Source organism: Mirounga angustirostris, unplaced genomic scaffold (assembly GCF_029215605.1).
Source record: "Mirounga angustirostris isolate CCGP_5_RB_7025 unplaced genomic scaffold, mMirAng1.0.hap1 SCAF_17, whole genome shotgun sequence".
NCBI classification, from domain to species: Eukaryota; Metazoa; Chordata; class Mammalia; order Carnivora; family Phocidae; genus Mirounga; species Mirounga angustirostris.
Window position 1 is genome coordinate 14,649,004 of NW_026991725.1, and position 25,804 is coordinate 14,674,807.

The 25,804-nt window shown below is 53.3% G+C and overlaps 2 protein-coding genes across 3 annotated transcripts; one reads left to right on the top strand and one right to left on the bottom strand.

The window, feature by feature from the left end:
• Positions 1-473: 473 nt before the first annotated feature.
• Positions 474-15,643, top strand: MKS1 (MKS transition zone complex subunit 1). 2 transcript variants are annotated; one of them, XM_045889236.2, is made up of 19 exons: positions 474-601; positions 1,004-1,113; positions 2,319-2,389; positions 3,030-3,185; positions 4,408-4,505; positions 4,681-4,809; positions 5,079-5,183; positions 6,060-6,168; positions 6,703-6,759; positions 8,277-8,319; positions 8,578-8,643; positions 10,064-10,134; positions 10,464-10,533; positions 10,634-10,741; positions 11,397-11,530; positions 12,057-12,139; positions 12,225-12,322; positions 12,416-12,477; positions 15,084-15,643. In XM_045889236.2, the coding sequence occupies exons 1-19, from the start codon at positions 522-524 to the stop codon at positions 15,156-15,158; spliced, it is 1,725 nt and encodes a 574-aa protein (XP_045745192.2). In that variant the 5' UTR covers positions 474-521; the 3' UTR covers positions 15,159-15,643. The 2 variants fall into 2 exon arrangements, with proteins under 2 accessions (XP_045745192.2, XP_064439662.1); XM_064583592.1 differs by lacking the exons at positions 12,057-12,139; positions 15,084-15,643 and having other exon boundaries at positions 12,416-13,124.
• EPX (eosinophil peroxidase) lies at positions 14,046-23,233 on the bottom strand. Its single transcript, XM_045888104.3, has 12 exons — positions 22,871-23,233; positions 22,669-22,762; positions 22,265-22,440; positions 21,990-22,107; positions 21,738-21,867; positions 20,736-20,942; positions 19,290-19,608; positions 18,454-18,614; positions 17,828-18,083; positions 17,237-17,407; positions 14,791-15,028; positions 14,046-14,253 (listed from the first exon to the last, which is right to left on the bottom strand). The coding sequence occupies exons 1-12, from the start codon at positions 22,995-22,997 to the stop codon at positions 14,052-14,054; spliced, it is 2,199 nt and encodes a 732-aa protein (XP_045744060.2). The 5' UTR covers positions 22,998-23,233; the 3' UTR covers positions 14,046-14,051.
• Between the last annotated feature and the right edge of the window lie 2,571 nt (positions 23,234-25,804).

Genomic DNA, 25,804 nt, shown 5'->3' on the forward strand with positions numbered 1-25,804 from the left:
TGACACTTTTTTTGTTTTCTTCCAAGAATATATTTTCATGTCTGAGTAAGCGCCAACGCCTTCCCTGGCTCCTTCGGGAAGAATGGGTGCATTCTGTGAGTCACATCCACCGATTTTCAGGGCAAGGGTTCTGAGCTTTCAGTGGAAGGCAGTGCGGCGTGGTGAGAAAAGGCGAATCCAGGACTCAGGTCACCTGGGTCCTGTCCCCATCGATCTACATGAAAGGGGCCGATGGCGCTGCCTTGGTTCCCTCATTTGTAAAGTGCATCAAGTCCGGTCTTGCGTGTGAGCGAGCTTTGTCGCACGCGTTGTAAGCGGTGACCCCGCAGTACCCCGACCTGACCGCGCTTAGGCGCCCTGCCACGGCCGGGCCCGCTTCGGGCGCGCGGCGGCGGCGCAGTGCCGGGAACCCTAGGCTGCGCGCGCAGCACCTCGGCCGCCTCCCGCACGCCGCGTCGCTGTTGCCAGGGGAACTGGGGGCGGTGCGCTTTCCGGCGCTGTCGCGGCGAGTCGCAGCTGTCATGGCGGAGACGGTCTGGAGCACCGACACCGGGGAGGCTGTGTATCGCTCCCGGGACCCCGTGCGCAACTTGCGCCTCCGGTAGTCGCATCGTCCCAGAGTCCTGTGCTTTTATGCTCTCAGATAATTCGAGCCTGAACCTCACTTCTTGTTTGCTGAGTCCCCACTTGCGCTTTCAACCCTGATCTCTGCCTCCTGGTCTCCCCGCGTCTCCCTCACTACCCTCAACCCTCTCCACTCACGGCTTCCAGACCTACCCACGCCCTTTTCAAGTCTCTGCCCGTCTCAAATTCCTCAGAGCTCTGTACCCAATACACTTACCCGCACTCTTCCCCTTAAGACCCCCGGCCGCGCGCACGTGCACCCAACACATCTTGGTAGCCCCACCCTCTTCTTTCTTTTGTTTCCCGCATCTTTGCTCTGTGTTCATCTTCAGATTGCGTGTCTTGTAATGACTATTCCGGGCTTTTCTTTTCCTGACAGGGTCCACCTGCAAAGAATCACATCCAGCAACTTCCTCCGTTACCAGCCTGCTGCCCAGCCTGGGAAAGACCTCATAGACTTGGCCACTTTTAGGCCTCACCCAACCGCCAGTGGGTGTATGGTGGTGATGCGGCCTCTTGGGGACCTGGGGAAGGGCCTGGGGCGGTAGTTGCCTTTTAAGACAGAGTAGACCCAGATTTGTAGTCTGAGAAAAGGCATAGAGAGGTTGGGTTCCTTGCCCAGGGTCACATGGCTGGTATATGTTGAAGCAAGGATTTGATCCCAAGCAATTTTAACTACTCCATTATGTTGTGTTAAGAAAATTGATCAAGACATGATTCTTGCCATCAAGAACTGATCCAAACTGTGGTCAAATGTTGTAAAATAACAAAAGACTATACTTTCGATATGTTAAAAATCTGCCTGGCAAACTAAATACCGATTGTGGCATTTTTTCCTAAGAGAAAATATGCTCCCAACTCCTAACGTACGTGTATACTATACATATATGTATGTACTATACATACATATATACATAGTGTGTGTATACTATATACATGTATATAGTATATGTTACTTTAAATATGTATATATATTTATGCACACTACTTAAAACAATTTTAAAATTGGGGTCTGCTTGAAAAAGGGACATATTAACATCAACTGTGCTTTCGCAGTTTCCTTGTCTCAGAAGCCAGAAGAATGAGAAAGAGAGGACAGCGTGTTTGTGTTAAATCACTAGTCTCTCTGCATTTGTTTTATCTGTTCAGATATATTCCCTGGCGAGAGTGTGGGCTGGTGGGTTATGAAGCACGTGTCTCAAAAAGGCATACTCAGCCAAGAGTGTATTCGATTTGGTTCTTTAATAATTCATTTGCCTTTCCTCTTCTCTTCTGGTACTTGGTCTCCTAAGGTTACAGTGCTTGTGGTTCTAGACATATGGCTTCATGAACAGTAAAGACAAGAACGCCAGGGTGTTTTTCTAGCAAATGTGGACGGTTGGGATTGAGGAAGAGCTATTTAGCCTATATCCTGAATTTGACTCCTGGCACTGAATTAGATTAATTCCTGGGAGCCATGACTTCCTTTTATTCAAATTAGAGTAGTAATTAAGACTTCTTGGGTCCTAATCCTGGCTTCTACATATATTCACAGCCTCTCTAAGCTTTGTTTAGAGTGAGTGCTTAATAAATCCCCAAACTCCAGCTGATTTTGTGGGAAATATTAGAGCAGGGACTTGGGTTATTACCAATCACAGAGCAAGAAGTGGTGCCAATTTGACTCAAAAGTTTGACTCACTCTGTGGTCTTTGGAGGTGGACACCGCTCAGAGCAAGAGGAAGAGGAAGAGGTCGTGATTGGGTGGCAGGAGAAGCTCTTTAGCCAGGTGAGCCCATATGCCACTTCTCCATCCAGTTTACCTCCACTGGCTCTACCTCCACCTGGCTGGTAGCAGGGAAGGATTCCTGGTACATATCGCCTAACTGATTTCCAGAAAGTTACAGCAGTTTATACTTTCCCCTGTTTTTTTTTTTTTTTTTTTTAATTTTATCCATTTATTTGAGAGAGAGAGAGAGAGAGCATGAGCTGGGGGGAGGGGCAGAGGAAGAGGGAGAAGCAGACTGTCCGCAGAGCAGGAAGCCCAACACAGGGCTCGATCATAGGTCCCTGAGATCATGACCTGAGCCAAAGACCAACTGAGCAGGTGCCCCACCCCTCTGTTGTATTTAAAGGGCAGTATAGCATAGTGACTGACACTACCCAGTTTTGTGATCCTGTGTAAAACACTTTTCACCTCTGGGTGAAATCTGCCATCTCTAACAGCAGAGTTGGGTTAGACTCTCACTCTGGTTCCCTTTAGCTCTAACATTCTTTGGATCCCCTGCCCTCAGTCAGTTCAGATAAGTGGAAGTTGGCTATGGAAACATGCCAAATTGCATCAGCTCTATGGAACTGATTTGATGAAACAGTTACAAGAAAAAAGTTTGACATATTCTCAGTAGATCTCTGTGTCCTTGTGACCTCAGTTTGAAGTAGATCTGTACCGAAATGAAGCAGCCTGTCAGAGCCCTTTGGATCATCAGTACCGTCAAGAGATCCTGAAGCTGGAGGAATCGGGTGGCAGGAAGAACCGACGAATTTTTACCTACACGGACTCTGACAGATACACCAATGTGGAGGAGGTATTTTTTTTTCCTGGAGCCTCAGAGCTTCCTTTCCCTCCCCTAGCTTTCTGGCCTCTGGGTTCTGTGTGTTAAACCAGAAGCCTGTTCAGACAGACAGCCTATCTAGGAACTGCCTTGTGCTGCTGGCGGCCCAGCTGGAGTGGAGCGGGCGTGGCCTTCAGGTGGCATGGCTGGTGCTGCTTTTCCACCTGCTGGAGGGCCTGGGGGAGTGGGCTGTGTCTCTCATGGCAGGCAGACTAGAGACCGGGACAAGACTTCCTCCATGCATCATGAGATGAGACAGCTGGGTGGAGTCTCGAACCATCTAGATAAAACTCATCAGGGGGTGCAACCACAACTCTGAGTCTATGGGTTCGCCTGTGCTCCCATACCCTTATATTTGCCTCAGTCCCTGTATGACTTGTTCTTTCCTAGGGAGATTTTAAACTCCTTGAGAGTAGAGCCTGCATTTTCTGATTTTTGTCTGTGACCTTCGTAGCTCTGCAAGGAGCAGGTATTAAATGAGTGTTTTTGAAAGATTGATGCTTATGCTAGGAAAGCTCTGGGTTGATAGCATATAAAATTCGGGTTTTCTGTTTTAGAAAAGTAAATGAAATTAGTTAGTGCTGAAGTACCCATGGGAGGACTTTTCACAGGATACTTTGTATCCCATTTGGCATCTTCCAAGTACCTGGTAACATCACCATCTACCAGGCACGCCCACCCAACTTTTTGTTGGTATGTACTCAGAGATTGCAGACTCATCTTATTTTTTTAAAAAGATTTATTTATTTATTTGAGAGAGTGAGTGCACGCATTGTGGGGAAGGGGCAGAGGGAGAGAAAAAAATCTCCAGCAGACTCAGCGCTGAGCGTGGAGCCCGACGAGGGGCACGATCCCAGGACCCCAAGATCATGACCTGAGGCGAAACCAAGGGTCAGACACTCAACCGACTGCGCCACCAGGTGCTTCTGCAGACTCATTGTAACGTTAGCACAAATAAACTCATTTCTGAAGGAGAAGGTGCTGCCAAAATCTTGGAACAAACCAAGGCATGGTAGGAATCTTCTTTGGATTCTTTGTGCCCCTGCTTTCTTCCCCGGACATGTATAACTGTGAGGTGGCTGTGGCCTGTTAGATTCAGGTCCCAGATGGGGTTTCAGAAGCAAGACTTGCCTCAGTACCTGATCCCACGGGGCCCTGACCAGATGGGTCACACAGGGCTGCTCTCTTTTCCTAGCACTGTCAGAAAATGACCACCGCAGCCCGGGAGGTGCCATCATTCTTGGTTGAACGAATGGCCAATGTCAGGCGGCGACGGCAGGACAGGCGAGGGATGTGAGTGTAAATGAGTAGGGGGTTGGGGGGGCCTTCATAGTCCTTCCAGGCCAGTGTCTGGGTATGTCTGCCACCTCGAGCTTCCCGTTCTGCAGGAGGCCTCCCCTGGGTGTGCTCCCCCAGGTGCCTTCTTCGGGCTTTTCAGGGGGTGCCACCTTCCTGTGGTGTCTTCCAGGGAAGGTGGCATCCTCAAGTCACGAATTGTCACCTGGGAACCCTCAGAAGAGTTTGTCAGGAACAACCATGTCATCAACACCCCTCTTCAGACAATGTACATCATGGCAGACCTGGGGCCCTATGGGAAGTGAGTGAGGCCCTCACCGCCCAGCTCAGATCCTCCTCCTCTTCTCTCGTCACCCATCACCTACCCTGTTGTAGTCCCCCTGGGGAATGCACGAGGGAGGGACTATTTCTTCTTTTTCTTCTCAGTCGTCCTCAGAAAAAGGTATTTGACGATGACAATTCTCACTATAGCCTCTGTCCTCTCCCCTGACGTGGGCTGACTACCTCTTCCTCTCTCTGGTTAGCGGGACCAGCGGTCCTGAACCTGGGTGTTGATTTCCTGGTGTCTAGGCTTGGCTATAAGAAGTATGAACATGTCCTCTGTACTCTGAAAGTGGACAGCAATGGTGTGATCACAGTAAAACCTGACTTCACCGGCCTCAAAGGACCCTACAGGTGAGAGGAAGAAAGGGGGAGGGGGAATGGTATTCCTTCCCTTGGCTTCACTTCTTGCCCCGAGTTGAGGAGATTCTGAGAAAGTCCTTCATCTGCCTTGGTTTCTAAATTCCCAGCCAGTGGTTCATATTCTGTTTTATAACAGACCCTTAGGATCCTGCGGACTCTGTTCTCAGAAAGTGGGCAGCTATACCAATTTGAAAGGGCTAACTTCAGTGGTGTAGTTAAGTGAAAATAATTCTCTGTGCTGCTGCCTGTAGGGACCGGCCAGAACAGGGCGGATGAGCTCAGGCAGATCTCTTCCTTTGGCCTGACTGTTCCTTTTTTTTTTTTTTAAGATTTTATTTATTTATTTGACAGAGAGACACAGCGAGAGAGGGAACACAAGCAGGGGGAGTGGGAGAGGGAGAAGCAGGCTCCCCGCTGAACAGGGAGCCCGATGTGGGGCTCGATCCCAGGACCCTGGGATCATGACCTGAGCCGAAGGCAGACGCTTAACGACTGAGCCACCCAGGCGCCCCTGGCCTGACTGTTCCTACCTCTGTGTCTTACAGTGAGAGAACTATAGTTAGAAATGACCTAAGCCTACCTGTCTGTCTTTCAGGCGAGAGAACTGGGTGCCAGGAATGTTGTGCTTTAGGGTTTCCCCATGACTTTGAGGCAGAAATGGGCCCCAAACCTATGCTCCATGTCCACTCTAATGCCCTTTCTGCTTTTCCACTTTGTTTCCCTCACCTGCTCATCGTTCTGGCCACTTTCGTCCTCGTTTGCTTCGAGCGAGGTGTATGGCCAATGGTGGTTTATCCCTGGACTAGGTCTGGAGAGACGCATCTCTTCTTATCAGAGTTGGTCTTTTTTGTGGCTTTGACCTTACAGAATGGAGACCGAGGGGGAGAAGCAGGAGCTGTGGAAGTATACGGTGGACAGCGTGTCCTCCCTCGCGCGGCCGGAGGAGGAGGAGCGGGAGCAGCGCGTGTTCAAGGATGTGAGAGCAGCTTCCTTCTGAGTGCAGGGATGAGCCTGGGAGCCTGGGAGCTGAGACCATGTCCGAGGTTGATGTCCGCAGTTGCAGGGTCTTTCTTACTGGCCCTCTCCTGATACAGGACGCATTGCTGACATATCAGACCGAAGCTTTTGATCATACTCTAACATAATAATAACAATGACCATTTATTTGAGCATTTACCATGCTCTGTAAGGCCTGTCACGTACTTTATTTCATCACTTTGAGGTGAATACTTTTGTTATTACCATTTTATAAATGAGGAAACTGAGATTGAAAAGCTAAGAAGTCTGCCCAAGGTCATGGGGCTTGTAAGTGCAAGAGACGGGACTGGGTCCCAGACCAGCAGACTCCAGAGCCTCTGTGCTTTACTTTAAAATGTAGGTGGCTTGGATGCTTCGGCCTCCAGCTCTCTGTCGCATTTCCCATTACAGCGTCTTTTCTCCCTCCCATTTAGAACTGACCCTGGGCTGGCTGGGGTTGCATCTTGAGTTTGCATATGGTTTGTTTCCTCAGCTTTATGGCCGGCACAAGGAGTATCTCAGCAGCCTCGTGGGCACAGACTTTGAGATGGTGAGTGGCTTGGCTTCCTGCAGCACTGCGAGCCAGCTTTAGGCAGAGCATTCGGACTATGGCTGAGTAATAGCACCTCTCTTAAAGGACATAGTCTTTATGTCAGAAGGAAATCAGAGACTAACATATAGAGCATAGTTCTTATTATGTGTTATAAAATATAGCAGGAGTGCCTGGGTGGCTGAGTCGGTGAAGCCTCCAACTCTTTTTTTTTTTTTTTTAAAGATTTTATTTATTTATTTGACAGAGAGAGAGACAGCGAGAGCAGGAACACAAGCAGGGGGAGTGGGAGAGGGAGAAGCAGGCTTCCCACTGAGCAGGAAGTCCGATGTGGGACTCGATCCCAGGACCCTGGGATCATGACCTGAGCCGAAGGCAGACGCTTAACGACTGAGCCACCCAGGCACCCAGCCTCCAACTCTTGATTTCAGCTCAGGTTGTGATCTCAGGGTCATGAGATTGAGCCTGGTGTTGGGCTCCATGCTCAGCAAGGAGTCTGCTTGAGATCTTCTCCCTCTATGCCTCCCCCCTACACCCCCTCACTCATGCATGCTCTCTCTCTAAAAAAAATAATAAAATTAAATATAGCATATTGACAGAGCTGTTAACGAAAAAGAAAATGTCAGTGAAAAAGGTCTAAAAGGGCACACATGTGCTGTGGATGGCTTTCTCGGGGGTGGGGGTGGGGTTGGGAAGGTAGATGGGTATTGGATGGTGAGAGGGATAGGTCAGAGATGTTTACTCTTTATTCCCTAAACTTAGTTGTTTTCAATTTTTATCAGTGGTAATGCATTCACATATTACTTTATAATTAATTTAAAAAAATAAAAAGATGCTCAAGGTCTTCCTCACTCTTCATGTGGATATTTTTCCTAAGTGCCCCATAGAGAGAGAAGGGGCATCATTTCTGTTTGTTAAATAGTTTAGCTCTTACACAAACAAAACAAAATAATTTCTGTCAGTTATTCTGTGGTCCTGTTCTTTGTCTTCCCTTATTCCAGCAGTTCCATTCCTCCATCAGGAGACAAGCATAGGATTACTCAGCGGTTTCCCTCTCTCTCTCCTTAAAAAAAAATTCATTATTTTTGTATTGCATCAGCAGCAGATGTGCAGTGTTAAAAAGTTAGATGAGAAAACAAGTAATTAAAAAGGAAACTCCCTAGTTCCTTGACCTCAGGCACCTAAAGGGAACGGGCCCCCAGCATCCCACTGTTGGTAAAGGGCAGCTGTGCTTGCTTCCCTTGGCTCTTCTTGTAAACTCTCCGTGCTTCGTTGCCCACCTCACCCTTTAAGTTATGTACTTTTTTTGCTGTTACAAACTTGAGAAATGAAGGAGACAGCTCGGTGGAGAGGGGTCGGGGCGGGGGCCGGGGCTGTGGAGGACGCGCAATGGCCTCGCGCGCAGATCTGGCTGCCGTTGCTGGGTCTTCCAGGGATTGGTGGACGCGCTGGAGGACGAGTGCTGACTACCCCAGACCTCCTGACTCCTGATCCTGGCCCATTTCTCTCTTCCTTAGACTGTCCCAGGTGCCCTCCGGCTCTTTGTAAATGGAGAGGTAGGTAAGTGCCTTGCCAGACAGAGATCCCTTGATGCTTGGGCAGGTGCCGCGACAGAGCTGCGAGGTAACCCGCTGCACCCCGGTGGAGGCTCTGGTTTGTCTGCCCTACTTGGGAAACACAGTCATGAGGCTTTCCTGGAAGCTCAGGGAGTTCCTGGCACTCAAGGGACTTGCTCCCGGAGGATGTAGGCCTTTCAGGACGGGGTTGGGTGCTAAGGGTGGCAGGAGAATAAGCTGAAGTCGTTTCTTGTTTTCTTAGTTTCAGCGCAAGGCTATGAGTATGACAATCTCTACATCCACTTCTTTGTGGAATTGCCAACCACAAGTAAGTAGTATTCCTAAGTCTCCTTTATACCCATTCTGACAGCTTTCTAGAGGCATTCTAGAAAGTCAGCTTCCCTACTTTTTTCAAAGATATTGGGACTGTCCTTTTCAAGGTCATAGATCACTTTCAAGTTGTCAAGTCCTGTGGTGACACCTCTGCATTCACCCTACATGACCTCTCAGAAGCACGTGGCACAGCTCACGTTTCCTCACTGGAACTCTCCTCTTGGCTTCTGGCTCCACACTCCTCTCTTTGCTCTTATTAGTGGCTCATCATTCCCCTTGGCTGTTGGCTTATCTGTTGGTCTCAAAGCTTTAGAGTGTCCAGGGCTGGGCCTGGGCCTCCTATTACTCCCTCTCTATAGTTTTTCTAGGTGGTCCCATCCATCCTATGGCTTGAATACTACGTATATGTCTCAGACCTCTAGATTCCTCTCTAGCCTTGGCCTTTCCCCCGAACTCTAGGCTCATATCCAGTTGTCATTCCTGCCTAACATGACCCAAAGGACTATTGATCCTCCCTCCTGCGTCAGACCTGCCCTCATGGTCTTCCCTAAGGGACATGGCAATGTCATTTAGTTAGTTGCTGCTGCCAAAAACCGAGGAGACACCCTTGATTCCTCACTTTCTCTAGCTCCCTATGGCCAGTCATTCCATCAGCAGTTCCTGTCGGCTCTGTCTTCCAAAGATGTCCTGAAGGCTCCTCTTTCGAGCGCCCTAGACCAAGCCACCTCCATCTCCTGCCCAGGCCCGTGAATTAACTTTCTAACTTACCCCTTGGCTTCCGTTACAGTTCATTTGCCACAGACACCACAGCCAAATGGAACCTTTGGAAATGTAAATTAGTTCTATCTCTCTTGAGCTTTAAACGCCAAAGGCTTCCCCCTCCCACTTACAGTAAAATCCCACTCCAAAGCCGGACAGGCCGGCCCCTGCCTCTCTCTCTCCCTTCCAGCATTCCAGTCATACTTTCTGTTTTCGAACATGCCAAGTTCATTTCCACCTTAGGGCCTTTTGGGGATCATTTCCTTTGTCTGAAACCCGTTCTGTCATATCTTTGCACGACTGAGTTCAGGTCTCAGCCTAAGTGTGCCCTCTGAGAAGTCCTCCCTCACCACCCGATCTAAAAGAGCCTGCTTTGTTTTTAGTACAGCATCTGTCACTACCTGATAGCCTCTTGTTGGCTTGCTATCCGTCTCCCCCACCAGCTGGCATGTTAGCTCCTTGAGAGACGAGGATCTCTTCTGTTTGCTCACCAACATATCCCCAGTGACCGGTCGTAGCACATAGGAGACACTCAGTAAATGCTAAGTGAGTGAGGGAGTGTGTGAGTGAATGAATGGATGAAGGAACTTTGTCTTTTTCTCAACCACTTGCCTTCCTTCCAGGTCATCTTACTATATATGGTCTTTGGCTTTCAGATTGGTCAAGCCCAGCATGCCAGCAGCTCTCAGGAATAACACAGACCTGTGCCACCAAATCCCTGGGAATGGTAGGGAAAACAGGAGGGCTATCTGGAGGAGGGCGGGACTCTGAAGGTTATCGGGCCGCCAGCCTGGGGAGCACTCAGAGTTCAGTCTGGCCCTTCTGTCTGGACTCTGCAGGGCTGCCTGGTCCGGGGCTTCCCTCTCTGTCTTTCTGAGGATGGTAGCAGCTTGTATGTGGATGCCCCACCCCCTCTTAGTCTCTTATTTCCCCTCTGGGGGGATAGTTTTTCTTTTTCCCTTGTGAAGGTGTCGTTGGCCGCAGGGAGAACAGATTCGCAGTGAGGCTTTGCCTACCCCATGACCCTGAGTATGGAATAACACTTCTCTTTTTTAGGATAAGGTGGCTTACTTCTCCTACCCATTCACATTTGAGGCCTCCTTCCTCCACGAAGACGAATCTGCTGGTGAGTAGCTCAGCAGGTCCTGGGCCCGGGCTCTCCTCTGGTGGCGCCCTCTCTTGGGGAAGGCCTCCTGTGACCTGGCTGCTTCTCTCACTTCTCCCAGATGCTGTCCCGGAGTGGCCTGTGCTCTACTGTGAGGTCCTCTCGCTGGACTCCTGGCAGAGGTACCGTGTGGAAGGCTACGGCGCTGTGGTGCTGCCCACCGCCCCAGGTGACGTCCCGTCCCTGCCCTCCATGTGGCCCCCGTGCCCTAGCTCCCTCTAGGAATGAGACTAACGCTTCTAAAGCATTCGGGATCATTAGGAATTAGGAGCACTTAACTCGCCAGGTCCCTTGCTCCATGAGAGACAGCTGAGTGAGGTTGCAGCTGACTCGGAAGCCGAGCAGCCTGGGCGTCTACTCCTACTCCGAGCTCCCCTGTTTCGACTTGCGGCCTTGAGGGAGAAGCTCAGGCGGGGTGGGCTCTTGGCATCGTGGATTGAATGGATCAGCATTTGTTTTGAAATAAGAGCTGCCGTCTCCTGTTGGGTGCCGGGCATTGTGCTAAGTGCTTCTCATTTGATTCCACCAGCCACTCCGAGACGTAGGCGTTACTGTTGCCATTTTGCTAGTGAGGGGAATGGGGCTCAGAGGGGTTAAGAAACTTGTCCTGGGTACACGGGTCATAACTGGCAGAGCTGAGATGTGAATTTCTAGCTGACTGATTTCCAAACAGGGGCCCTAGACCTCCAGGATCCCCTCCGCAGAGGTCAGGTCGTCCCCAGACAAGGTGTTTCAGTAGTGGCTAGGCCTGTGTCATTGCTGGGAGTTAGTGAGAGACCACATGCCCTTTCTGGCTGAGGCCCCACTCTCCTCTTTCGTCACAGGCTCGCACACCCTGACAGTCCCCACGTGGAGGCCCATGGAGCTTGGCACGGAGGCTGAGCTGAGGAGGTTTTTCATTGGCGGCTCTCTGGAACTGGAGGACCTCTCCTATGTGCGGATACCAGGAACCTTCAAGGTGCCTTTTGTCTCTGGGCAGACTTCATGCTGGGAGCTTAGGTTCCTGTCTCTTCTGGAGAAGGTGGGGTCAGGGTTATGGCCCCTTAGTTGCTTCATTATTACTTAGTCCCTTCCTTTCTGTGGCTTCAGCTGGAGGTCATGGCCACATCTCGAGCCAGGTACAAACATCTACGCTGCTATCCTAGGAGATCTCGGGAAATGAGCATACTTAGAGATTGCCCTGGTCCCGTCAGAGTTACCGGCCCCTCCTTCCAGCCTATCACCGAGGCTTTAGTCATCAAAGGCGGGGAGGATTGGCAGGCCACTTGTCAGACTGCTTATTCTCAACTGGGTTGGGGCATCCCCTGATTTACAGTTGGGAGCCCCACATTAGCCTTGAGGTGATGGAGTCTGGGTGCTGGAATGAGATTTCCCCCAGCAGATCTGTTCTCCGAGAATGGGAGTAAGAATGGGGGTGAGGTCCGCATGGTGCCTGGGGTCTAGAACCCACAGAAGCCTGACGCGGTCTTAACTGCACGCCCCAGGGGGAGCGTCTGAGCCGCTTTGGGTTCCGCACCGAGACCACGGGCTGCATCACCTTCCGCTTGCACTGTCTGCAGCAGTCCAGGTGAGTGACCCCGGCCCTCGGCGTCGGGAGCCTTACCCCTGAGGGCTGAACAGCAGCTGTGGCCATGTGCTGGGCTTCTGCGCAGGGCCTTCATGGAGTCAAGTTCCCTCCGGAAAAGGATGCAGAGCGTGCTGGACCGTCTGGAAGGGTTCAGCCAGCAGAGTTCCGTTCACAATGTGCTGGGTAGGTTTCCCTCCCCCGGCCGCCCCTTATCAGCATGAGCCCCACTCCTCCCCACACCACAGTGGCTGACCACTGCATTTGCTCCCCTTGCAGACGCCTTCCGTCGTGCCCGGCGCCGCATGCAGGAGGCCCGAGAAAGCCTTCCCCAGGACCTGGTGAGCCCCTCCGGGACCATGGTTTCCTAGCTCACGGCGGCCCTGGCCCCGCCCCCCACCCCACGCCGTGCAAGAGGACAAGATGGGTGATGTGTGAGGCTGGTGCTGTCCGCCTCTTCATCTTTCTCTCCAGTGACCCCACTGGCCTGCCGAGAACCAGAAGAGCTGAGAAAGTCCGGGCCAGCCCCTCTGCCTGGTCTTCGGCAGGGCCTCCCCCCTCTGGGTAGCAGTACAGCTGGACACCCTGCGGTCCCCCTCTGCATGTTTCCGTTACTGCGAGTGGCTCTCATGACAGGGCAGGCTTGTAGGGTTAGCCCAGTGTGGGGTGACCCCACCGTTAGTTCTGTCCTCAACACGGCCTCTTTTCTGGCTTGTCTCACTGTCTTGAGAGCAGAGAGCTGCAGGTGCCTCCTGCTTCACAGCCTTCGCTACAAATGGAGGCTTAAGAAAGGAAGAGGAGAGAGATCTTGAATGCCTGGCCTGGGAGCCTCAGCCTCCTCTTTCCAGGGTAGCCTCGTCCTGCCGCTTGGGGCTTGTTGTGTTTGAGATATGAGTAAATGAAGGCTGAAGGCAGTGCCCAGTCCTTTCTGCTAGCCAGGTAGTGTCTTTTATTGTATTTTTGGTACATAAAAACTTTTTGTCCTGCCTGACGTGTCAGCTGTTTTTCTGCTCAGGTTGCTGGCATGGCCAGGGTATTCTCCCGAACCTTCCACTTTTCTGCCCTTTCCCACCCCAGAGTGTCTGGAGGCAGCCTGCAAGAGAGGCGTAGGGGTTATTGCCAGTGTGGTCCTGGCAGTGCTCCTCTAAACGTTTGGAGCAAAGTTTGGGACTGAGGTTATGCCCTCCCCAGCCTGACGCAGAAACCAGCTCTTGCCCTCAGTGGACTTTTATTGGTACAAGCAGAGCTCACTGCCTGGTCTGCAGGCTCCAGCAGAGGATGGTGGGGCGGCTGGGGCTGGGTGTGGCATAGGCTGCAGTCATGCGTGGGGGATGGGGACAGGCTGGGAAATAGAAAAAAAGAGGCCGGAGACCATGCAGATGACTCTTCTTGCCTGGGCCTCAAGACCTCCTTGCACCCGGAGCCGATGTCTGACCTAAGACCTAGGAGGCTCCCAAGGTGGGAGGGTTCACTGCTGCCAGGAACCCCGGCTGGCACTCCCAGCCACAGAACCAGCAATGAGCCAGAGCCAGCAAAAGCGTCAGCAGATGTGGTTGCTCCAGGGGAGGGGGCAGCCTCGTGGTCTTCCCCAGGTTCTCTTGTGTCTGAGGCCAGAGGCTTGGAATGGGCTCCTGTGGAAGCAGCACATGTGGGCAAGTGAGGAACTTTCTGGGTGTCCAGGCACGGAGCTGTGTTAGGGTGCTGATGGTGAAACTGAGGCTTCCTAATTGCCCCCCAAAGTCCTAGGCCTTGGATCAGCTGTCCGTCCAGACGCTAGCAGACCCGGAGGCCAGTAGGGAGGACTACCCTGCTTCTTGTGACAGGTCTGGTAGTCTCTGCTTAGAGGTCTAAAAGGACTCAGCCATCTGGTCTGGGAAGGATGTGGGAGCAGGGCCTCCCCTTACCTGTAGAGGCCTCATCTGCCTCGCCAGGCTGACAGGCTCAGCCTGGGGATGCGGGTGCAGCTCACGAAGTCCTGCGGGTACGTGTTGGCCCTGAAGATGTCCCTCGAAACGGTGGTAATGCCGGTATTGTCACACACAATCCGAGACAAGGAAATGTGGCGCAGGGCCTCGCGCTGCCTCTTGGTGAAGACACCCCGCTTTTCCCACCAGAACCTACCGAGACAAGCCGAGAGATGGGGGGGAAGGTGAGGGAGGAATGAACACAACGAGACCCTGTGGTACGCCAGGTTCTTCACGGTATTTCATTCCGTTCTCCAGAGTTCCTGCAAAATAGGTATTATTCCCCTTCATAAATGAAGAAACAGGTTCAGCAGTCAAGGCAATTGCTCAGTATTAAGTGCACAGTAATTTAAGTGGCCAGGGCCACCGAGTGAACCTCGGTAAATGCCAAATCCAAATGAGGAGTCAGGTCTTAAACCATAAGCTTTATTGGAAGGAAACCAGATTTAGCCCTTTCTGCCCATGTTTCCTGGGACCCACTAGCAACAGCTCAGGCAGCATCAGACTTGCCCGGCCCACGGTCTCTCTCACTCTGACAAAGCTCTCCACAGAAGAGCCTCCTGGTCTCAGACCCTGTGAACTTGGAAGAAACGAATCAAAAAGGGCAGTTTCCCCCTTGCTGAGTCTTGACATGCCAGCGCTTTTCTGCCCTGCCTCTGGGGCTGGTCTCTTTAGGGGAAGGTCCCTTACCTGTCACCATTTCGGGCTCTCCTGAACTGGTTTTCAAAAAGACAAGCCAGAAGAGGCCCCACTCGGGCCCCTGGCAAAAGAGGCTCTGCGATGGCCCCAATCCAGATGTCAATGTTGTTAGGTGTACCGTACAGATTCAGGAACTTCCTCGCCAAACCCTGGTTTCGCAGCACCTGGCTGAGCTGTGCCAGATTCTGGGGCTGGGAGAGCCCACAGAAGCGCCTCCAGGCATTGTACCCTGTAGGGAAAGGGGGCGGAGGCGGTTCAGTCTTACCTTGCTGACTTCCCCTTAGCTTCTGCTGCTCCACAGTTTCTCCCGAGAGAGCTCTGTGGTCAGGAAATGTCGGGCAGAACAAGATCCCTGCTGACAGAAGAGGCCGAACCTTCCAAGGATCAAACCACTGCCCTTTAGTTTTCAAAGTGAGTAGACAACCATGCTTTGCGTGCATCAAACTGAGGAGTGTGTCCTAGTGTAACACCTAATACCACAAGGATATTATTATTGGGCTCAAGTGCATCAATTATGTACAAATAAGATGGACCCAGAACATAAAAGACTCTTACGCGGGTTTAGAGAAGGAAGGAATGAACAAATACATAGGTGAACAAACCAACAAATGAAGAGCATGGTTAAAGTTTACTCAGAAAAGGACCACATGCTGTATGATTCCATTTACATGAAAGGTCCAGAATAGGCAACTATGTAGAGACAGAAAGATCAGTGATTGTCAAGGGCACAAGGAGTGACTGTTATTGTAAGGTTTCTTTCGTGAGTGCTAAAAATGTTCTGACATTAGCAATGGTGATCAGTGGGCCAAAGACCTTAACAGACCGAAAAAAAAAAAAAAAGAGATCAATGCACAACTCTAAATATACTAGTCATTGAATCATATACTTCATATGGGTGAATTTTATGATAGACAAATTATATCCCAATAAAGCCATTTGAAAAATTTTTTCCACCTACAATTTCTCTGCTATTAGGATCCCACACCAGGACCAAGCCAGATGATGGGGCAGGGACCATCAAGGTAGGAGATGGATTTGCCCTAACCTTGAAGAACCACCTGCCCCATATTGTCCATTGAACTACACCTCACCAACACCATCTTCCAGCTGAGCAAAGGAAAACGATACAGTGCTTTACCTCACTAAGCCCTGGTGTGTGATAATCTCTTAGGATCCTCACAACACCTCTGCAAGGCACTTTGTAATCTCCATTATATCAAATGGATATTTGCTGAGCTTGAGCAGCTGTGACTTTCTTAAGGTCACTCCACCAGTAAGTGGAGTTCAAACAAGCTTTTCCAATCCCAAATTTGGTGTTGGACTTGGGAAGGGATTGGAGGAGACTGTCAGAGCTAGTATTCGGACAATATTTCTGTGACAGCTTAGAGGGAAAGGTATGGGGGGTGGGGGGGTTGGCACAGAAGCTCACGGTGTGGCACCTGGGTGGCTGGCAATCTCAGTTGTCCAGCAGGGGGCGCCCGCGGCTCTTTAGTGGTCGGGAGCCCCCAAGCGTGAGGAGGAAAGAAACAGGTTTTTGAGCACCCGCTGGGTTCCTGCCAGGTGCTGTGGTAGGTGCGGTGGAGATTTACCCCACCCCGTTATACACAGCCACGGGTGAGCTGAGGCAGACGGGGCTTCAGGCTGTAGACAGGAACGTAGGGGAGAGGGAGAGGGGACAAGGTGGTGACCATAGCCTTCCCCTAACATTATAGTTTGCACAGGGGGAAGAAAGGAGAAATTCTGAACTTGATTCAAATTTTGCTACTTCCTAGTTATGTGGCCTTGAGAGAATGACCAGATGTCTCTGAGCTAATTTCCTCATCCATAAAAACGGCTGTAATAGTTGCTTCTCAAGGTCATTGGCAGAATGAAATGATTAATAGCCATGAAAATTCCTGGCAAAGTGCCTAAGTTTTCTTCTTTCCTAGGATACATTTTTCTTCTTTCCTAGGATTTTTGTCCTCAGGAAACAGCTGAGGCCGTCTTCAGTTTACTCCACCTGTTCCTACCTCTTGAGCTCTCTACCTTTCTGCACGTAGAGCCAGGAGCCAATTCCTATGTCCCTGGAACTAGAGTCTTCCTCCTTGGAACTCACCAGGGTAGCGGGGAATGGAGCATTTCTTCTCTGCCCTTTGAAACTACTGTTTTCTCCACCTGGAAAGAGCTAATCTGCTTTGTCCACAAGCAGATCGTGTCCAGGTCCTGGCCGTGCTGTGAACCTACAGCTAGAGGCCCTACGGTGGCAGGTGAAGATAGGGCAGGATGGCAAAGGGTGGTCCCAGGGATGCTTTCCTGCATCAAGCTCAGCCTCGCATGCCTCTGAACCTCAGCACACGGGGTAGAGAGTTCCAGCCAGAAAGGATGCACCAAGGGTCTTCTCTGAAACCTGCCCCCCACCCCCAGTAGCATCAGCCCCAGCCAAGCAAAGCCCCCTCACCTGGGAGGCCGTGGTCCCGGCTGCGCTGCATGTTGAGAGCCGCCAGGTCCAGCCCGATCCTTCTCACTTGCTGAAAGAGCCGGTCCCGCAGCTCGTCCACTAACATGGAATCCTGACGGTTCAGCTTGGCAGGGGTAGCCATGAGGCCTCGGATGATGGGGTCGATGCCACCTGGTGGTGGGGAATGTGAGCAGCACAGATTGGATCGGCCTCTGGGGAGCCCCTGGGTCATCACATGATGCCAAGCTAGCTCAGAGCTGGACAAGCCAGTTGCTTATGTTCTGTAATGCTGCCTGGGTAGACTTGAAGCGAGCTGGGGCTGGCAGGGAAAGAAGTCACTCCCACTCCTTAAAGAAGGAGCGGAAGGCGACCTCCTCCCGGGCCCACAAGTCCCCAGTCTGACATGCATCTCCTTCCCTTTGTGAATCCTCTCATCCCTAAGGGCACGGGAGGCCCAGGCCTGAGGGTCTTGGTGCACCTGCCTGGTACTGCCCTGGGGAGATGATTAGCAGTGGCCTGAGCAGCAGCCCGGCCTCCTGGCACTAAGCCTGGCCCCACCCCCACTCCCATCTGCTTTTAAAACCTGGTCACCTTCATGCACGATTCGCCAGGTGGCAAAGAAGCTAGTGCTAAGCGGGACGCGCGAGTTGGGTGCTGAAGCCTGGTACTGGCTGTCCAAGCGGAACATGAAGGGCTGGAGCATGGTGTGGCCAAAGCGGAAGGCCAGGGTGAAGACATTGGCCACACGAGGGTCCACATTGGAGCAATACCCCCCGTAGGGCCCTAGGGTTCTCCTGGCCCGGGCCTTGCCCAGAACCAGGGGCAGAAAGTCTCGGTAGGTGATGATCTACAAGAGAAGATAGGAGGAACATTACCTTAGCAGCTGCCCACCCCATTCCCTTGCCTTTGGACAAAACTTTTGCTTTCTGAAGTGCTGCTCAGACATACCAATTCTTTATTACCATCATGCCCAATGTGGAAATATACATTTCCCGTTGGCTGATGAAGACCGGGGTGACAAGGACAGTGTCACACAGTGAGTTAGTGGCAGAGTTTGGGGTAGAGGTCAGATCTCAGGTACACTCCCCATCACCCAGCCTTAGCTGATTTGAGGCATAGCCTCAAAGGATGTATTAAGGAAAGTGGGAGCCACTCTCTCAAATGGTGTCTCATGCCAGATTGTCTTCTAGGGGATGCTGGGGCCCCGGGCTCCCTACCTGGACCATGGCGCCCACGATCTTCCGGGCCTCCTGGTATAGCTTTTCTCCGGTCCACCGGGGATTCAGACGTTTCAGCTCCGCAGCCAGCCGGTTGTGTTCCCGCATAAAGAGGGTATGCATAGCCGCCAGTTTGGGAGTTTCCGATGATCGGGAGTCACCTTGAAAACCCCAAGTTCAGAGTCACCACAGCTCTTCCCAGAGAAATGTCTTTCTGCTAAGGCAGACAGAGAGCTCTGGGGACTAGAAAGAGGTGGTAGCACTTTGTGACTCGGGCCAAGCCCCGGGCCCTCGCTGGACCTCCATCCCCTCAGCTGTGCTATAAGGCTTCTCACTGACTGCCACCATCCGCCCCCGCATAACGGGTCAGGACAGGGGAGACAGTGGGGTCTTAGATCCCAAAGTTACTGAAATAGGTTCAGGCAAGGTGGGGAAGCACAGAGCAGCTGCTGGTCTTGGGCATGATTCTATTCTACAAGTGACCAGGTCCACAGCTGGTGGAGGGACCCGGATGACTCTAGGAAACCTTGACTTTGGGACTGCGAGCCCACCTGTCCCATGAACTGCATCCATCGGTACATTGTCCACCAAGAGCTAGACCTTTCCCCAGCTGTGGACTTGGGATCAGGCTGCTCTCCCCAGGGAGCCCAGGGGAAAGAGAAAGAGAGAGGGTTGGGCAGAGCCCATTCCTGTAGCCAGAGCTTCTCCTGGAGGCCTGGAAGGAAAGCAAATTCCTGAAGGTGGGCCTTACACGAAGTCACTTGCTGGCTTTGAACGAAACCCTTTTGTATCAGGTCTTATTTAACCTACTCTTCAGTCGACTGCTGGGGGCTGACCTGCCAGGAAGCAGGGGATGCGCGCTGTGCGGTTGGTGAGGAGGCAGGGGTCGTCACGCAGGTTGTCAAAGGGCAGCAGGGCCCGGCCGTTGTCGCTGAAGCGGGTGTTGACAGCCAGCATCCCCAGGAGAGTGGTCTGGTTGCGGAGCCGCAGGGAGAGGGAGACCTCGCTGCCATACACCATGCTGGCGTCCACAAAGGAGGTGAGCGCGTTGAGCTGGTTTCGGATTTTATTCCTGTTTTGGGGGCATGCGGGTGCCGAGCGGAAGAAGGGGATGCAGTCACGCTGGTTCCTGATGCGGGGGTCATTGGGCGGGATCTGAGGTGGAAGAGGAGCCAGTGACCCGGGGGTGCCCTCAAGAGCAAGCTCACTCCTCTGGACCATTCCTCACCTGCTTCAAAACCTTGTTTGAGACTCCCCTCCTCTAGGAAGCCCTCCTCAGCTCACCCAGACTCATGCTGCTCACCAGGTCAATCTGAGCATCCTTAGCACTTTATATCATAGAGTCATGGAAGGCTCCTCATTTTACAGCTGGGGAAACTGAGGCTCAGAGACGGGAAGTGACAGCTCGTTAGCAGGAGAGGTAGGATTAAGACCTAGTTCTCCTGACATTGGGGTCTGTGCTCCTCTCATTCCATTTAATTCTACAGACATCTCCTAAGCACCCTTCTATGCCGGGTGCTTTGGAGACCAACAAAGGTCAGCAAACCCCAGCACAGGTTGCAGGAAGCTGGCATTCAGTGAAAACAGGTGCACACATAGAGAATATAACTCTAAACTGAGGCACTCTTTGCTGTGCTTGATCTAAAAGTCAAAAGCAAAAGGTGTGCTAGGAAAATGTGGGAAGATTCCCCCGGGGAGGTGCCCTTGAACTGGAGCTGGAGGAATGGGTAAGGTTGCCCCACGAATGTCGCCCTACCTGTTAGGGGTGAATGAATGTGGGAGTGTATGCACATGTGTTGCCTGCCCCATATCCCCAGAAAGGCTCTGCTCCCTGGAGTCTGTCTTTCCTTCCCTAGTGTTCCACGTGCTCCTTGCCTCTCAGCCCGAAGGATAGTGCCGTACTCACAACACCATCCCAGGAATTGGTGAGAGCTGCAGGGCTCTTGGACCTCTTCAGGAAGGAGAGAAGGGCAAGAGCTAAGAGTCTCTAAAGGCTCCCAAAAGCAGCAGCCCAGAGGCTTCCCCTGTCGGGATCAGACGCATGGGTCAAGGCTAGTCTCCACTGCTTCCTCCTCTGTGAAGCCTGCACTAAACTGCGGGCAGACTGCCCCGCCCCTGCCCCCACCCCGCAAACGCACAGAACCGGGGGTCTGTGCAGGGCCAGCCTCCTGGCCTTCGTCTGATACTCCAGCACCACAGACAGCTCCTTGAGGAGGCCTCTTTAGTCTTACGGACCCGCCCTGCAGCTCTTGGCCTGGGACCCTGGGGGCCGGTCGGGGTACCTTGATAGGGAAGCAGGGGGGCAGCTGATCGCAGGTCTTCTCGCAGTCCACGCCCGCAGTGAAGGCCACTCTGGCTGGGGACTCAGGGGAGAAGTCCAAGTCGTGGTCAATGAACTGGCCCCACTGCATGAACATAAGGGCCCTGCCCCGGTCGGAGGTCAGCCTCTCTCTGGGGAAGCGCACAATCTGGTTGGAGACAGCTCGGACCTGGTGGGGAGAGAGGTCAGCGTGGGGCATCCCGGGCCAACTCAGCAGATTGCCCCTGCTGGTGTGAACACGGTCTCTCCCCGTCTCCTGCCCTCCCCTCCTCAGCCCTACTTTGTTTCACCCCCTGTGTGGCTGTCATGCCTACAAGGATGGCCTCTGGTGTGGCTCCTGAGGATTTCAGGAGTAGAGAAAGGGAGATGCCTGGTTGGCTGGCTGAGACCCCACCAGCTCTTCCAGAAAGATAAATACATGGAATCGATAGATCAGTTTATAGACTAATGGGTACCTAGATGACAGAAGTGATTGAGAGATGCATGGACCAGTTGGTAGGTGATGGATAATAAATCTAGAGAGAACTGGATAGATAGATGGAAGAAGATTAATGAATAGATGTTGATAGATGAGTAGGTGATTGTCATATTGACATATGAATAGAAAATTGATAAATATGAAATCATTTAGATCAATAGACATAGAATAAGACATACAGATCTTTATATTTAGCTAGATACTTTGATACTAATTCTTGGAGAAAAAACAACACTATAATGGCTTGCATTACTCGATCGCATCCTACGGAGATGTTTATACTAAGGACCTTAGAATTCATACACCAGCAATACGAGGTGGGTTTTACTGCCGTTTTACAGATGAGGAAACTGAGACCCGGCTGTATGACTTGCTTAGAGGCACCTGGCTGGCCAGTGGCTGAGCCTGGCTTCCAGCTGGCTCGGGGCTGTGCTCTTACTGTTTAGAGGTGGTGGAGCAGCCTCCAGACCCTCAGCCCCTACTCACGAGAGGGAGGAGGAAACCATTGCGCCTCCTGTTGGGCGTCCAGCCGTAGGGGAGGGACAGCCTGTCCTCATACTCAGCCGGCAGCCAGCGGGCTAGGGCCTGGTTGGAGGCCCCCAGCAAGGGTCTTCTCCTGCAGCAGAGAGTTGGCTCCAGTCAGCAGGAGTTCTGAGCCTAGAGGATGCTCCATGGGGGGTGACGGGGTGGTGGAGGGAAGGGGGGCACCCTGGGTCAGGTGCGGCCCCCGGCACCCACTTGTTGTTACATCTCCCAGTGATGGTCCGGTACTTGTTGCTGCACTTCTCCTCCTGGTCCTGGAGAGCACAGCCACTGGCCTGGGACAGCAGCCGAAGCTGGGGCTCTGTCAGCACATCTGGGGGTGGGACGGGGGGGCAGGGTCCTGGCTCCTCCTGAGCTGGTCTGTTCCATACCTCCCATCCCTCGACCCTCTTCCCTCCCAACAGCCCGGGCTGTGTACCCTGCCTCCCCAGGCCACAGCAGGCCCTGGGGCTCAGTGTGGAGCACAGTACCAGTGACATTGAAGGAACTGGATCCCTGGAGCTGTAACCTCCCCTCCAGCAGCTCCAAGGCCACATGCATATAATCGGCAGCCCGGACCACTGTCCGGGTGGCTGCCAACGGTTGTTTGAAGTAGGACAGGAGGTCCATGGGGCTGGCCAGGCCACTGCGGAGGCGCTCCCTGACGCTGCAGGAAGAGAGCAAGAGCTGGAGAAAGGAAGCAGAGCCCCCCAGAAGAGCCCTCCAGCAGAGCCCCAGCCCAGTGGTGGACAGCCAGGGCCGTGTGAACGGACAGGACGGATGGAAGGGAGGCTCTCTACCAACATGGCACTGCCCCAGGGTGGCCGGGGGCAGGGTGATGGCTGACATGACTGTGGCTGAAACCCACCCACCTCATCGACCCTTCCAGACCCACCTCCTCTGAGTCTGATTGTAGGCAGTATCCACCAGCAACTTGGCCTCCGTTATGCAGTCCCGAAGGACCGAGGTCTCCACTGTCATGGGGGAGGCTGTTCAGAGGGAAGGGGACTCAGTGTCCAGGGGAGCCACGGGCTCCCCCAGACCCAGACACCGCCCCCTCCATTGCCCTCCTCCTCGGCTGTCCAAAGGGATATTACCTGGGCCGGTGCCCTCACATGGCGGGGCCAGGATGAGTGTGGCTAGGACCCCAGCCAGGGCCAGGAACAGCTTCATCTCTGCAGTGAGGCCCCTGGCCGCAGTGGGGCAAGGGATCGACACCCACATCCTGCACACAGGTGGGCCCCCTGCACCCCTCTCACCTGGAGGTCCCCAAGCTGACCTCTCACCTCCTCTTTTCTGTAAGTAGCTGGGAGGAGACTTTTATATCCTTTCCGAGGGTGAGGGAGGGGAAGTCCAGCCTCCTGAGGTGGGGCCCTGGAACTTCCCTCTCATTTTCAGGGGAGTCATGAGACTGAAGCATCCCACCCCCCACCCTCTTCGCTACTGAGTTCATGGATGTATTTCCCCCGAGGCTCAGGGCAGTGCCTGGAACACAGGTATTGCTCAGTGAGTATTTGCTGGAAGATTGAGGAACAGTGTGCCTCAGAAGACGGGGCCTGGTCCTGCCACTAACTAGCTGTATGGTCTTGGGCAAGGCACTTTCTCTCTCCAGGCCTCAGTTCCCACATCCCTAAAATGGGACTTGGACCAGACGGTTGGAAAGGCTCCTCTCCTCCCACTAACTGGGCAGAAACTGGGTCTGCCTTACTCTTCTATCTCCCCAGACACCTCAGCTCAAGGCCAGGTGTTCAGTAGGTGCTCAATAAATGTTTATTGAGTGCACGAATGATGTCAGGTCAGTGATTTGGCCTCTCCCCCTTGCTCCCTTTCTTTGCCAGCTCTCTCCAAGATGCGGGAGAGGACGAGGCGATGGCTGAAGCAGGGCTGAGCCGGGAAAATGAAGGGGCTGCATCAGGGGGCCACTGGGGATCCAGTGAGATGTCACAGGGAAAGCGCCCGCAGAGCGATGGGCCTGTGGGCCTTGGCTCCGCCCCATCCTATCCCACCCGCAGAGCAGGTGCCGGCTCACCCCACCCCGTCCCATCCCACCCCCGGCGCCCCACAGCCTGCCTGTCCTTGCTCCAGCTCCGGGGCCATCCCTCCCTCAGTGCCCAGCGCACCCGCTCTGAGCCCCCGTGTCCCCCGCCCTCCGCAGCCCCCGCTTCCCACCCCAGCGCCCCCCCCCCCCGCGGCAGCCGTTGCCCTTGGGACACCCCTTCAGCAATGTCTTTCACAAGCTCCAGTTGAGGGCCTGGGCCCTACTGATCTTATCTCCCTTTCTTCAGCAGGTGCCCCTCTGCTGTGACAAGGCAGCCTAGAAGGAAAGCCACTGTGTCTGGCTAAGAGCGCTCGGAGTGCCTGTTGCTGACCCCCTGCATGGCCTGGGGTAAAGCACACTGCTCCTTGGGCCTCAGCTTCCTTGCCTGTGAGAGGGGACAGTGAGCCTCGGGAAGGAGAGATGCTGAAGATCGGAGAGTGCTCCTCAAATGCGCCTCACCGCCCCCCACCCGCAGGGGGTCAGCAGCCGCAGGAGACTGGCAGCCAGGGTGGGCGGAGGTAGCCCAGGTTGCCCTGTCTCCAGGATCCCCCCTAAAGAGGACTTGGAGTGAGTTCCGCTCTCCCCCCAGAGAGGACTCTAATTCTTGAGCAGTTGTGAGTTGTCCCAGGGTCTGCCATAGCCGTGGGCTGCCGTGGGTTCCTGGAGAAGCTCAGGACAGAACCTGCACTCTAGACCCAGCCCTGCCATGTTGGCGGGTCTCTGGGGGATTTGGCCCATTGACTGCTGGGGGTGGTGATGAGACGCAAGCAGATGGGAGGGGACCACCGAGGGGCCCTGTACAAGCAGTCGGTAGAGGGCAGGTTCCCAGGGGGCACGGCCAGGGCTGGGCTGGCAGGCAGACGTTCAGACAAGGAGACCAAAGGTAGTCTACTCTGGGGTTCTCCTGCCCCTTCGGCTTGCTTCCTGCCACCCTCCGGCAGGACCCTGCCTCTAAGCTCCAGGCAACCAACCCTCCATGGACGACTGCCCCCACACCCCTGCCCTCTGCTTCCAGGCCTCTCTGACTCTGCAGGGAGGCTCCCTCTGAGGACCACAGCACTGCGCACTTAGGAGCTCACTGACCATCATGCACTTGGACCAGCTGCTCAACCCCCGAGCCGGCTTCTTCACTGTCAAATGGAGGTCATTGCTATGTCTACCCTATAGGAATCTGTATAAAATGCCACCACAGTGCCTGGCACTCAGCAGGTGCTCAGTATTGCTGAGTAGGCCTTGTTGTTCGGCCTCCACGTCGCTTCCTTTATCAAGCTCACTCCAGGCTGTCCCACAAGGGGAGTGACTACCCTTAGGGTGAAGGCAGGAGGCAGTGAATATAAGGGCGTTGTGGCCCATCCAGGCCAGGGCACCTGGAAGGAAGGGAAGAGAGGGAGGGAGGGAGGGTGGCGGGCCTCAGGTTTGTTCAGATGCTGGCTCTCTGGGCCCTCCTCCTCCTGTCAGTCGGCATTCCAGCTGCCAGGGCTGGAGCCACGGGAAACCCAGGGGACTGACAGTGATGGAGGGAGAAGCCCTCCAGGGGGTCCCCACCTTGGGGACCTGCACCCTTCTCCTGCTGTGACCTTCACTGGGAAGCAGGCTGGGCCCCGTGGGGTCCTTGCCAGGTCACACAGTGGTTTGCTTTGACGTGTGCTGTTTTCTGCGGTCAGGGCGGAACACACCCGGAGACCAGAAGAGGGCTATGGGCTGGGGCCAGGAGCCTCGCATATTCCCCTCAGGGGCTTTCACGATGCCCACCAGGACCTCACGGGAGGGATTTTAGATTCTCCTTGGGGCTAAGTGTTGCCCAGGGGCAACCTAGAGTATCTGATACTGGGAGCAGACGGTTTTTTGATAGCCTCCCCTTTACATAACAAAATTATTTCCAGTAATACTCATTCAATGAAACAAGTGATGATAATGGTCAGAAAAGAAATGTGTGGATGTTCTTGTATTAAACTTTGTACGTGGAATCATACCAGTAAAGAAATAAAAATAA